We start from the raw sequence: 14,787 nt of genomic DNA on the forward strand, positions 1-14,787 counted from the left end.
GTGCCATTTAGTGTAACTGTCATATTTCAAAACACATGCTCCAGGAATTGAAGTAAGAAAACCTTGAGGATACAAGAATTAAAGTTAAATATGTGGACACAGGAAATTGAAAGTACAACCTGGTAGTAGAGTCCCAGAATATTAAAGATCAAGAGGACCCAATTCTTTTTGTCATAGATGAAGTATTGATTTTTAAAAGACAAACACAATTTTTCTAAAAGTAAATGTTCAATGCATATTTTTGTCAAATATGATGTATTGATTTTTTTCTTGAAAAGAAAAAAGTAAAATGATATAACCAATTAGTGGGGCTGAGAGATTCAAAACAGGATTCTAGTTATGTTGAATGAGATATTTTAACCTCAAAATTTAAAAAAACAACATAGTTATATGAAAATATGAGTTGGAGCACAAATAAACTCTTAACTCTTGGTAAGACTCATAAAATATATTTTATTTTTAAATTCTGGAGTCTGTACTATTCAACTAAAAAAATGGGATAAGTAGAAGAAAAACAAAGAAGTTTGGAAATAACTGATACAGTGATTCACAGAATGATCAAGAATGCCAAAAACAGACATCTAAAACAGTGCCTAGTTTGTCAGAGTGACTGTATTTCTGAATTAACATAATCAGTGAAAAAACATAGAAAAATGAAAAAGAAACGTTTTTTAAGTAGCAGGGTATACATTTACTTAAGTTGCCTTAATCACTTTTTGAAACTTTAATCTTGCTTTACTGTTAACTTGGAATTCCCAGAATTTGAATACTAGATCTTGAGACAGGAAGCTTGTGCTTTTGAATTCATATTTCAGTTAAGAATGTTAATTTCCCTCTTGCAGAAATGATAATAAAAATTACTGCATTCATTCTTTGCAGAAACATCATCAAATACATGACCAAAATAGTTTTGTAAAAAGTATAGCCAGCATAGATATTTCTACATTCTGTGCAAAGTTAGATGTGTATGCATATATTTGTTTGTATACTTTCTATGCATGTATCTAAATAGTAAACATCTTTTCCTTTACTTCTTCTTAGGGCTGTTATAAAGTACACAACTTTAATAATGTAATACCCGAAGGCATGAACTTGAGTTTTATCATAGCCATGGTTTCAAATAATGGAGATTACACATGTGTTGTTACATATCCAGAAAATGGACGTACCTTCCATCTCACCAGGACTCAGACTGTAAAGGTGGTAGGTAAGCATGATTTGTATTAAGTGCGCACAACAAAATGCAATACTTTTGTTTAGGCTCTTAAGAGTTTATTACCAACAAGTGTGTAAATTCTGAAAGAAAAGAGGGTTATCTTTTACCTTCACCGCACTATTCCCAAGGCCTCAGCAATTCCACCTAGATACTAGGCATTTAACAACTATTGTTCTACTGAATGAATATGTGGATGAATGAAGTAAAGGCAGCTTGGAGGGTGAAAAGAGTGCGGACATATCTCTGTTCAAATTATACCATTGCCATTTATTAGCACTATGACTTGCCTGTACTCTAGGACTACAACAACCTAACATTTAGTATAGTTCAGAATATTAGAAATAATATACGTATTGTGCTAATGCAGTTCCAGGCAAGCAGTAGAAACTCAATGAATATTAGTTAATACTGTTGTCAAAAAAAGGTATTTTACTTGAATTAGGTAAAATATGTCTTTTATGTACTGGAACTTCTGTAGCGATTGCTGAAGCTATTTGCTGGTAGTGCTCAACCATTGCTTTCTTGGGGGGTGAGAAACTAGAGAAGTGGAAAGGACAGTGTCTAGGCAGAGTCAACAGACTCCCATCAGACCTAGAAATCAAGAGAACCAGTGTCAAGATAGGTGGCATTTAGAGGAGAGCCCTAAATACTACTGCACCCACTGTATTAAAAATGACAGGGCTTCCCTGGTGGCGCAGTGGTTGAGAGCCCGCCTGCCAATGCAGAGGACGTGGGTTTGAGACCTGGTCCGGGAACATCCCACATGCCACGGAGCAGCTGGGCCCATGCGCCACAGCTGCTGAGCCTGCACTGTGGAGCCCGCAAGCCACAACTACTGAGCCCGCGTGCCTAAAGCCCGTGCTCCGCAGCAAGAGAAGCCACCGCAATGAGAAGCCCGCGCACCGCAACGAAAAGTAGCCCCCGCTCGCTGCAACTAGAGGAAGCCCGCAAACAGCAATGAGGACCCAGTGCAGCCAAAAGTAAATAAATAAAAATAAATAAATTTATAAAAAAGAAAAAAAAAGACAGCATATCAGAGTGAGATTTTTTCATACCCCATCTTTTAATAGATGGAAACATTGAGTCCCAACAACAGAAACTAACCTGCTTAGAGAAGCTCCCTGAGTTAGTGGAAAAAGTAATTCTAAATCCCAGGCTTCTGACTCTGTGTTTAGGGCTTTTTCTACTAGTCTGACACCAAGTTCAGCACAATTTTTTTAAAGGGCTTTAACATAGTGCAAATAAAATTCGCATCAAACAATTTTGTAATCACTTCTCTTTCTCTGCTTACCTTTGGAATCATGCTGAATTGGGGACGGATTCAGAAGAAAAATCAGACTAAATTTAGAACCTAACATGAATGGACATTGAAAGTCACATGAATAATCTAACCATATATCCATCTTGGTAATTGTTTCCAATGTATATATACTTCCATGTATTCATTTTTGGAGAGTTGGGAACAGGCATGCATGTTCACTTTGACTTATAGAAATAGAAGTTGACAGACACATATGTGAGGGGTGTGTTTCTAATCCAACTCCCAAGTTTGTTTTTTAAAACTGAAGTATTGAGTATTTATTATACACCAGTAGGATGCTTTAATATGCATTACTTAATTTAATCCACATAATAAACCTGTGAGGTAAGCTTAATTACTCTCATCTTAGAGTTGATTAAATTAGATTTTCAAAGTTTAAGTAAAAAAAAAAAATTGTATGTTTTGTATATGGTCAGGTCAAGGTTAGAACCCTGGTCATTAAATCTTTGAAACTTCTACACTTAAATACTACATTATTAAACCCTTTCAGGGCATCTTTCTTTCAGTTTAGGAATATATAATGTTATAAGAAGCAGCAATCCTGTGAATGAACATTCAACTGATAACTAGATAACAGGTAGACTTACGTACTGACCTCACACTGTGATTTTGAATTTTCCATTTGCTTGTTCATTAATTAATACTTATTTAATCATTTCCCAAACTAGACACTCTGGGCATGTTGAAGAGAAATATGTAGAAAAGAAACAATTGAGAAAGACTTGAAATCGATTAATTATTAAGTAGTATGAGAAAGAAGTTTATCTCATATAGGCTTTGGGAAGCAAAAACACTGGATAAACATTCTATCCAAAGCATGAAGGATCCTCAGTATATTTTTTCCCTTTTTTCCTTCTTTTAAATGAAAGAAGTGTTGTAATTGACTATCCATTGAACTGTGGACCCTCTCAAGAATTGACAAACTATGCCAGGAAGTTGGGCAACGCTTTACTGAGGAGCAGAATTTTGAAATGGGTTATGCGGAATAAAGGCTACATATTTGACGTCATATCCCTTTGTCCCTTCCTCTCTATCACAGGCTCTCCAAACGATGCATTGCCTCCCCAGTTCTATTCACCCACTGATCTTGTGGTCTACGAGAAAGAACCAGGTAATTATAGCTGTGCCTCGGAATATCAGTTAGATTCTCTTAATTACGAGGAATAAAATGTCACTCAAGTTAACGCAAGAGAATAGAGGGCTATTGTAAAGAAACACATGAATTGAAACTGAAGTGCTCTCAGAAACCTAGTCATCTTTGGGTCTTATCTGCTTCATTGATCTCGTGGGCAGCTCAGGGATTCTCTGCTTCTCTCACAGCAGATGCTCCCTTCTCCCTCTGTGAGCAGTTTTCTTCTGATTAGCGATTTCTGTTTGATGCAAACTTTAGCCTGTGCAGGGCTTTGGTTTACCGAGACTTCAACATGAGCACTAGATGTCCTTTAAACTTCTACCCCACTACAAAGGAGCAGGGAGTAGACCTGGAGTCAGAACTGTGAATTCAACAGGTAACAACTAATAGGACTAGTACACCTTGATTCAGAACACCCTCGAATGCGTACGCTGGCTACCTGGGTTTCCTTTTAGTTTTCATAATTTTTCATTCTAGACAAAAATCATTTGGAACTGACCAAATAAGGCATAACCTGTTATTCTTCTGACTCAAAGCCTTTCACAGTTAACTTGAAAAACCATAGAAAATTTTAACATTCTCTATATTTCATCCTTACCAATAAATTCACTTCAAACCCAATGAAAAGTATAAAAGAAAATTTGTTTAAAATGTACTAAAGATAATAGAAGCAGTGTCCAACATAGGTGGAGAACGATGATACGCCCCCCCCCAAATTAAGAAAAGGTTTCAAATAGGGATCTCTGCCTTGTGAAAAAATAATACCAAGGGGAGTCTGCCAACCCCAAATGGACCAGATTTCCTAGAATCAGTAGTGGTTTTACGTATTAATATGAACATTCTTCCTGCTATCAGGGTAAACCCTTATTAATCTTCTAAATATCTTTCCTCTATCTATCATATTATGGTTATAAAAACATGCCTGAATCCATATTCACTTTATAACTGGAGAGGAAGGCATAAAAACCACGCATTGGAAAAGAGGATAGAGTATGAGCACTCAGTGAGACAAACCTGAGTTCAAATTGGGATGACAATATAATTTATCATCTCAACCTGGACACCTTTTGAGAGTGAAAGCAGTCGATATGAATAAATAACTAGGAAAGCAAGCGTAAAACAGAACTGTTCTGGGCAAACTGGAATGTAAAGTCAGTCTAGGTCAAATCCTGGTCTGCCACTATTAACAATTTGACCTTGGAATGACATGTAACATCTTTAAGCTTTAGTTTTTATATCTATAAAACATGAATTTAAAAACGATTTCATAATATTTTGTTAAAATTAAATAAGCTTAATAATAAGTAGCCAAATATAATAAATATTTAGCACAGTGAATTATTCAAAGTTCTCAGTGAGTGTGCTGCTGTTGTTGTTGTTATGATTATTATTACCAGTTTTGCCTAGAGATCCCCCCATCCTCATGTTCCCTCTCAGAAGGATAGCATAGCATTTCTATTTAAAAGTTGACTTTAAACTCATTGACTGCATCCTGATAGCTTGAGCATTTCCAGATGCATCCTGCCTGGCCAGTCCTCTCAGTGATGGCGTTGCCCCATCTTTTCTGGGCCAAGGTCCAAAGATCTGGAGAACCTTACCTCAATCACCCATTGTTTGTGAGGGAAATAACAAAGGAGAAGAGTAGTCCATGGAGGTTTAGGGCTAAAAAAAGGAATGTTGTCAGAGACTTTTTGAATAAATAACTGTCATTTTAGAACATATATAGGTTGTATTAAAAGATGGGCATTCTAATAGTTTTATATAAAGCTGCTGTCCTTTTCTTGGTTTGTTTCTTATGCAGTGAAGGAAAGAGGTTACCTTATGGTAGCCCACTTGAAAATCAGTCAGAAGTAGGGTTGAAGGCACACATAAATTTTATGGCTTTTGATTAATCACAGAATAGAACCAGTATAACCATGTGAAGGTTACAAACTGATGAGTTAACTTGTTTTTTTAGGAGAGGAGCTACTCATCCCCTGTAAAGTCTTTTTTACTTTCCTGAAGGACTCTCGCAATGAGGTTTGGTGGACCATTGATGGAAAAAAGCCAGAGGACACCACTATTGACGTAGCTGTTAATGAAAGGTATCATTGACACAGGCAAGGGGGTGACTAACCCTTGTCCCTCAACCTAATGCCTTCCAGTGTATGCTGATCAATGAAAATTAAAATTCTAATTTTTGCCTATCATTAACAAAAGTCAGCAAGATTTTCAAGTCTTTAGTGGCTACACCCCAGAGCAGGATTATTGGACTTGCAATCCAAGCCCCAGATACCACCTGACGATTACATCTTTATGATACCCACTTGAAGATAGATGGAATGCATATCCTATATGAATGAAAAGGCCAGGATATAGGGTTGTGGATGGATGAAAGCCTGTCAGTGTGGCCCTATTCTCTTTCTCAAGTCTGGAGTCTGGGCCTATGTTTTTGTGCCTCAGATAACTGTGTTAGTTTCTTGTCTTATAGCAACATATATTTCCTATTTTCCTCCTCTTTCTTAATTTTCATAGCATACAAGTCACATTTTTAATTAATAATAATTTTTAATATTAACTAAATACATTAATGTTCTTTAAATTTTATTTTTTAAATGGATGGTGTGGAAATATAGCTCATTCTTAAAGTAACAAGCTGGGTCATTTTATTCATAAATAAACATGACTTTTTTTGAAGTGGCTTGAGTTGGCAAGGAGAACTGCAACAATTAATTAAAATGAGCAGCTGACTAATTACATGACAAAGTAGTTCTGAAAGCTTATGCCTTATCTATCATCTGTGTGTGGATATATCTTAGGCTATTTGAACTTCTAGAATTTAAAAGATATTTATCCCCTACTAGTAAACTTAGACTTTATGCAGAAATTATGAAATGTCATCAGGTACTATGCAAGACACTTAGTCCCTAACTGAGTGGATTTTATAGGAGTAACAATGATAGAACATAAATGCCAGTATAATGTGATAAATGCAGTGAATGGGAAGTATGGAATGTTAAAGAAAGATTTAGGTGGGGATTCCAGTCAGCTTTAGGGGATTCGGTAATGCTTCTCAGATGATACAGAGACTGAATAAAGATTTGAAGGATGAGTAGAAATAAACTAGATAAAGAAATCAAAAGTATGTTCCTGGTAAAAAGAACATCATGTGCGAAGGTGTGGAGGTTTCGAGAAGCAGAACATATTTAAAGATACAGAAGGGGGCTTCCCTGGTGGCGCAGTGGTTGAGAGTCTGCCTGCCGATGCAGGGGACACGGGTTCATGCCCCAGTCTGGGAAGATCCCACATGCCATGGAGCGGCTGGACCCGTGAGCCATGGCCGCTGAGCCTGCGCGTCCGGAGCCTGTGCTCTGCAACGGGAGAGGCCACAACAGTGAGAGGCCACATACCGCAAAAAAAAAAAAAAAAAAGATACAGAAGGAGTTTCCTGAAATTGGAGCAGTTTTTGCTGAAGGAATTGATGCAAGATGTGGCTGGAGGCACAGAAGGAGAGTTATTATTTCAGGAATTCTGAACATTGTGCTTCCAATCCTCACAATAATAATGAATGAATAGTAATGAAAGTCATGTTGTTCTTCCTTGTTGCTCTTGAAACACAAGTCATTGTTCATTGTTCAGCAGTGCAGTTAAGCTTAGGTTAAATCCTTCACAGTCCTTAACCAAATTCTCATGACCTACAGTCAACTGCATCAGAAGAACCCAGATGTCAGTCAACTGTAGGAGAGAGAATTTTTTTTCCTCCTTTTGAGCAAAGTAGTTCAAAGGGATCTTAAATCTTGATCTTAGACCCAAAGCACTTGATCTCTAACTTGCTGAGAATTGGATATATTTATTTTCACGAAGTTTACTTGCTCTGAGAAGTTTATTCTTTTTAGGATATAACCATGAGGTTTGACCAAAATGTTCTATCTGTGTTCAAAATCCAAGTTTTGGGAATCTCTGAAATGTATCAACTATCACTGTGGGATAATAATAATAATAGCCTAATTAAACATTGTTCTAACACTTATGCATTAACATACTCAATCCTCAGAATTCTAGAGTAAGTTAATACATGCAGTGCAATATGTAGACACTGCCACTTTCCTCCTTTTCAAAGGAGGAACTAAGATGTGGAAAGATTAGTTACCATGCCCAAAGTATATAAGCAATAAGTGGCAAAGCCTGGATCAAAGTCCAAAGGGGTCGGGCCTCAGAAGCTTCTCTCTAAAATGATGCTGCATCCTACCTCAGATGTTTGAGGATAGGAGATGTTTCCCTTTGAAGACAGATCTGTAGTATGATGCTAACTCTGGGAGTTGATCTATGTATTGGGATTGTGTATAGTATAGATGGTAAAGAATGGTATTGGAATCTAGAAGCTAGTCTCCTTTTGTAACTCCTTTTGGATCACAGGCAACTCAGCTTATCGACATCCTCACCTAGGAGCTCTGGCCCCTGAGTCTCGCTAATGGTTTGATTTTCTTTCCCCTACTTCTAGTGTAACTCTGAGTATAACAGAAGACGAGACAAGGACTCAGCTTCTGAGCATCAAGAAAGTTACTGCTGAGGATCTCAAGCGCAACTATGTCTGTCATGCCAGAAATGCCAAAGGGGAGGTTGACAAACCAGCCAAGGTGAAACAGAAAGGTAATGGATGCGCTCAGCAGATGAATCTGTGAACTCCAAATGCAACACTGAGGTGAATAAGAAAAAAGGAGAAACTGAGAACCAGAGAGCTCCAGCACTTAGCATATCTGACACATAGTAATGAATTAAAGTTGAATGAAAAAATCTTGAGAGAAAGTTTCCATTTATATAAAGATACTCAAAATATTATAATATTTCTTATAGTTTTAGTATCTTAATGCCCAAATGTGACTTTAAAATTCCATAGGATTATGATAATGAAGCATAGTTTTATATCTGTACAGTAATGAAAAATAAAGAAAATATTTAAAGCTACCAAAGATTTAATAAAACTGGTAGAGTCACTTATTGTTGGTGAATTGTAAAGACCCTTTTAGAAATCATTGATGGCAGAGTTTAGGCGTTACAAAAAATGGTCGTACCATATGACTTAATACTTTTGGAATTTTTCCTGGACAACTAACTTAACAGAAAGAGAATTATGTCCCCATCTATATTCTTAGAAGCATTATCTATAATAATGAAACATTATAAATAGCAACCATCTAATTGTATTCAAGTAGTTAAGATATAAAATATTCTCAAAACATATAATTTTAAAATGATAATTTTAAACACTATGTGCCAAAATTCAAGCAGGTTTATAATATACCACTAGCCACAATTGCTAAAATGAAAATTAATTAAACTATGACTTAAAAGGCTGTAAAATGATTTCTATGTCGATATTACTATATTTTCCTACAATAAATAAAAATGATAAAGCTTTCTTGTGTGAGCTGTTGCTCCTGAAACATTTTGTGTCTAAGATTCTCTATGGGTCTCTCACCTAACAAAGAACCCCAGATAATTAATTCTCTCATGAATGTTCTTCAGTGATCTGGATAATAATGATGATGATTCATCACACATGAAGTTAAGCCATTCAGGATTATTCTGGATACCAGTGTCAGAGCCTATAATGTTTATATAAAAAGTAAAAAAATGTTCATTTATAACTGCTGCATTTTTCAGTGGGAGTTAAACCTTTTTTAAAGCTGATGAGAAAACAGACTTCACTTTAACATTTGATTACAATTTAGAAAGTTAAGAGCAAAGGACTGAAGTGTATATGCCCCTTAAGAAGACTTAGTGGATTTGTTCTGAATAGTTAATTGCTTCTGCTCCTCAGAAGCTAGTGTAAAGAGAAAAGACTGAACCCCTTGACGTAAGGCAGTGTTTCCCAAAGTTAGTTCCTAAGAACACGACTAAGACTCTTTATAGTGCTGCAATTCATTATTTTTACTCCAGGCACGGATAGCCTATGTTGGAATACTAGTTTCTGTGTAATCTAATTCTGTGACCTTGGAAAAGTCACTTTAACCTCTCTGAGCTTCAATTTCTTTCTATTTAAAGTAGGCAAAAGAATACCACTCCCTCATAAGGTTGTTTTAAAGTACTCAGCACAGTTACTGGCATATATATGTATAAACATATTAAATGCTCAATGCATGTTAGCTCATTATTATTACTTCCACACGATTTTCACAGGTATTATTTGACAAAGTCTTTTATACTCAAGTATCATTAAAGTCTGGGGTAAGCAAAATCAATCAAGTTAGTTTAGTTCAGGGCCCCTTAGGTTCTTTAATATATTAGTATTTGATGTGAATATCTGCAAGGGGTTGGAATATAGTAGGCAGGATTTTTTCAAATATATTTGATTCCAGATTCTTTAAGTATGGAGCATTTTGTGGGATTCAGCTTCTGAGGCATGTGTTTTGGGAAACATTATGGAGGAAAACATAATAACATTGTCAGATGGATAGAATCAAAACAATCAATTAAAATAATGTTTAATCTAGGAGTGATGTGGAAGTCTGTCCACCAGAGTTGCTTGAGTAACTCTCCTTTCACAGAAGGCTGTGTTCTCAGTGGTTTAATATGAATGGCATCAGGAATATGGAGTGACAAATGCAGCTACTGGACCAGATGATCTGTGCTGAAATTGCATTAATATTACATATAACCCAGTTGGATCTGTGTACATCCAGTGGTAACAGAGGTGTTGTTTACTTGGATTCTATTCTGGGCCAGCTAATGCTGAAATTCATAGGTGATATCTGTGTTCACATTCATACACTATATGTAGGGGTCTTTCTCTGAATTCTGAATTCATTGACAAAGCATTTTATGTACATTGCCAAGATGACAGGAAGAGGCTAGAGCCTAGAATGAGAAGAGTTAACAGGGGTAGGTCTTTTGACAGCTGCACAAATTCATCTAGTCAGTTAAAGCAAAGTATTAAAGGAAAGGTAGCTAATGTCAAAACGATAAACATAAGTTTTATAATAGCAGAGTTGTAGGGACTCAGGCACGGTGTAAGCTGAACTTTATGAGAACCTGCCAAACCTGTTGCCAAAGAGGTTGTACCATTTTACATTTCCATTAGCAGTGTATATAAATTCCAGGTGCTCTACTTCCTCACCTACTTTTGGAGTTGTCAAACTTCTAAATTTTGGCCATACTAGTAGATAGGTACAGGTATCACATTGTTTTTAATTTTCATTTCTCAGATACTAATGATATATGTATTACATTACCATGAACACTTTTTCATGGACTTATTTACCATTATATAATAGTTCTTCTTTTTGTGAGGTGTCCATTTGTTATTGGGTTGTTAGTGATTATATTTATATATCTTTTCTATATATAGATATATGTAATATATATTTATATAATAAATATTTAAATATTTAATATGTAAATATTTTTATGCAGTTTGTGAATTTTTTCTTTTGATGAGCAGAATTTTTTAAAATTTCATGAAGTCCATTTAATAAATTTCTTCTATTATAGTTAGTACTTTCTAAATCCCATATTAACAATGTTTGATTTATAAAGACTTTTCTTCTATATTTAGGCTTATGATCAATTTCTTTTTTTTTTTTTTTCCCACACAGAAACCAGTTGTTCTAGCCTCATATTGAAAGATCCCTCCTTTTTGTATTGAATTGTTTTGACAACTTGGCCATAAATAAATAAATGGCTCTATGAGTGTGGGTCTATTCCTGCATTCCCTATTGTGTCCTATTAATCTGTTTATGTATCTTTAGTCCAATACTACTTTGTCTTGATTAACAGCTTTAAAGTAAGTCAAGAAATCATATACTTTATGTCCTTCCCTCCATTTTTTTCTTTTCCAAGATTGATTTGACTATTTTAGAGACCAAATATTTTTTCATATAGATTTTAATATCAGCTTGTCAATTTCTACATAAAGCCTCCTGCAATTTGATTGGGATTGCATTAACTTATAAATTGATTTGGGGAGAACTGAAATTTTACCAATATTGAGTTTTTTAACCCATTAACATGATATAGCTCTCAATTTATTTAGGACTAATTGAATATTCTCAGCAATGCTTTTTTTTTTTTAGTTTTGAGTGTACAGGTCTTGTACACATATGGCTAAATTTATCACTAACTATTTTGTTGTTGATGCTATTATAATGATATTTAAAATTTTTCATTTTCAAATTGCTCATTGATAAAAAATAAACATGAAATTAATTTTTTTATGGCCCTTTGACTTTTCTAAATTCACCAAAAAATAGGGTTTCTGTTTGTTTTGTTTTTTTGGCATCTTAGCATTTTCTACACACTTGATCATGTCACCCACAAATAAACAGACTTTTACTCCTTCTTTTCTACACTTCATACTTCTGATTTCTTTTTCCTGACTATTTCACTCTTTTGGACCTCCAGTAGCATAATAGCAGAAATTGAGAACAGCCATCTTTGCATTGTTCCCTATCTTAGAAGGCAAATATTCAGTTTTCATGATACGTATGATGTCATTTGTAGGTTTTTGTACATAACCTTTATGTACATGAGGGATTAATCTTCTGTCTTTGGTTTGCTGAGAGTTTTGTTTCATTTTTTATTGTTTTTATAATGAATGTCTATTGAAATTTGTCAAATTCTTTTCTTAAACATTGAGAAGGTCATATAATCTTTCTCTTTAATTCCGCTAATGTTATACTTTACATTGATTGATTTCAAAATGTTGATCCAACCTTTCATTTATTAGATAAACCCCAACATCATCATGATTTATTATCCTTTTTCTATATACCTGTATTTATTTGCTAATATTTTTAGAAGATTTTTGTTTATGTTAGGGATTTTGCTTATATATTTGTTCATGAGGGATATTGGTCTGTGATTTTCTTTTCTTGTAATGCCATTGACTAGTAAAAATGTCATGTTGGCCTCATGATATGAGTCAGTTGATGACCCCTCCTTTGCTATTATCTGAAAACTTACGTGTAAAATTGATACTACTTCTTACTCGAATATTTGAAGGGCATACCCATGAAACTATCTGGGCCTGTGTTTTCTTTATGGGAAAGCTATAAATTATGAATTCAGTTTCTTTAATAATTATCTGGATATTGTTTCTTCATGTGACAATTTGGGGAATTTGTCTTTCAGAGAAATTTTTCTGTTTCATCTAAGTTGTCACATTTTTGGCATAATTTTTTTACGTCATTTTTTATCTTTTTAATGTCTGCAGGATTTGTAGTGATTCTCCCTCTGTCATTCCTGATATTAACAATTTATGTTTTCTCTCAATTTGCTCATGACTCAAGAAAGAGGTTTTCCAATTTTACTGATTTTTTTCAATGAACAAAGGTGTTTTCATTTATTTTTCTCTATTTTGTATTTTATTCATTTTACTCTGATTTTTGTTTTTGCTTACTTTGCATTTAATATGCCCTTCTTTTCTCTCAACTGAAAATGAAAGCACATCATTGATTTTAAATAATCCTTTTTTCCAATATAAACATTCAGAGCTATAAATTTCCCTCATAAGACCACTTTAGCTGAAACAAACAAATGATGAAATCTTAAAGTTTCCTTATCATTCAGTTCAAAATATTTTAATTATCCTTTTAATTATTTTTGACCCACGGTTTATTTAGAAATGTGTTACTTAATTTACATATTTGGGAAGTTTCCAGATAACATTTTTTATTACATTATGTATTAAAATGTATTTGAATTTTAGAACTGACTATTTTCTCTCAGTCTTGATAATTTTTGATATTTCATATTGTCATTTAAGTCTAGGTAATTTAAAAAATATCAGCAATAGATATTAAAAGACAGGGAAAGGGTACCTCTGACTTAGAACTACCTGGGAAGACTGTACAGTGAAGTGGAAGGAACATGGGATTTGGTGCTAGACAGACCTCAGTCCAAGTTCAGGCTCTGGTGTAGACTGTGTATATGAACTGGTTCAAGGCTTCCATTTTTCTTTCTTTTGATCCCAACTCTCAGTGTGTCTGTGAGACTGGAGGGAGCAAGTAACACGTACTTAACACAGTGTGGCACATTTGATTCTAATTTCTAACTTAATTCCTTCATGGCCAAAAAAATATAGTCTGCATCATTTCATTTCTTTTAAGTTTATAGGTGCTTCTTTTATTTTTTTAATTCCCAGCAGATTGTCTATTTTGGTGAATGTTTCACATGCACTTAAAAAGGATGTATATTCTGCAGCTTTGGTGTTCTATAAATGTCAATTAAGTCAATTGGTGTCAGTGATGTTCAAGTCTTACATATGTTTATTGATTTTTTAAAATCTGCTAATATTTCATCTTTTGAGAGAAAGCGGTGTTTAAATTTTTACATAGAATTATGTTTTTTTCTAATTCTCCGTTCAGTTCTGCCATTTGCTTCACATTATTTTGGAATTGTGTTTTTAGATACATACACATTCAGGATTGTTATGTCTTTTCGATGAATGGACTCTTTTAAATTATGACATGTCTTTTTTGGTTAATATTCTTTGTCTGATATTAATTTAGCCACTCTAGATTTCTTATAGTTAGTATTTGTATTGTATATCTTTTTTCATTCTTTTGTTTTATCTATCAATGTCTTCATATTTAATGTACATTTCTTATAGACAGCATATCATTGGGTTTTGATTTTAATACTATATGATAATTTCTGCCTTTTAATTTATATGTTTAATCCATTTGTCTTTAATGTAATTATTAGTATTATTGGCTTCAAGTCTACCATCTTACTATTTGTTGTCTACATTTACATCTATTATTTGCTTTTTTCTCCTTCCCTGCCTTGTGGATTGATAATTTCTTAGTATTCTATTTTATCACCTCTTTGGCCTACTGGCTTTACCTCCATGTTTTTTTTGTTTTGTTTTGTTTTTTCTATAGTGTTTACAATATTTATCTTGAACTTATCACAATCTGCCTTGAATTAATCACTTTACATATTTTATAAGAACCTTAAAGTGGCATACTTCCATTACTTCTCTCCTGTCTTTTGTTTTATTGTTATAATACATTTCAGTTCTGCATTTATTATAAATGCCACAATACATTGCTATTATTTTTTGCTTTAAATAAGTATCCTTTAAATACATTAAGAACTGAGAAAAAAGATTTTTATATTTATTTACATATTTTCCAT

At 34.1% G+C, this 14,787-nt stretch overlaps 1 protein-coding gene across 3 annotated transcripts in view; it reads left to right on the plus strand.

Moving 5' to 3' along the window:
• Positions 1-14,787, plus strand: part of IL1RAP (interleukin 1 receptor accessory protein) — a gene marked incomplete at its 3' end in the record, with an annotated part of 124,319 nt that overhangs the window by 91,731 nt on the left and 17,801 nt on the right. For 2 of the 3 annotated variants that reach the window (XM_079922782.1, XM_079922783.1), the window contains exons 5-8: positions 1,042-1,207; positions 3,577-3,648; positions 5,627-5,753; positions 8,150-8,298. In XM_079922782.1, coding sequence (XP_079778908.1) covers positions 1,042-1,207; positions 3,577-3,648; positions 5,627-5,753; positions 8,150-8,298 — 514 coding nt within the window. Of the gene's footprint in view, positions 1-1,041; positions 1,208-3,576; positions 3,649-5,626; positions 5,754-8,149; positions 8,351-11,243; positions 11,315-14,787 lie in introns of those variants that run through there. The other variant, XM_079922784.1, reaches the window with a different exon arrangement.

Source organism: Stenella coeruleoalba, assembly GCF_951394435.1.
Source record: "Stenella coeruleoalba genome assembly, chromosome: 5".
In the NCBI taxonomy this organism is placed as follows: domain Eukaryota; kingdom Metazoa; phylum Chordata; class Mammalia; order Artiodactyla; family Delphinidae; genus Stenella; species Stenella coeruleoalba.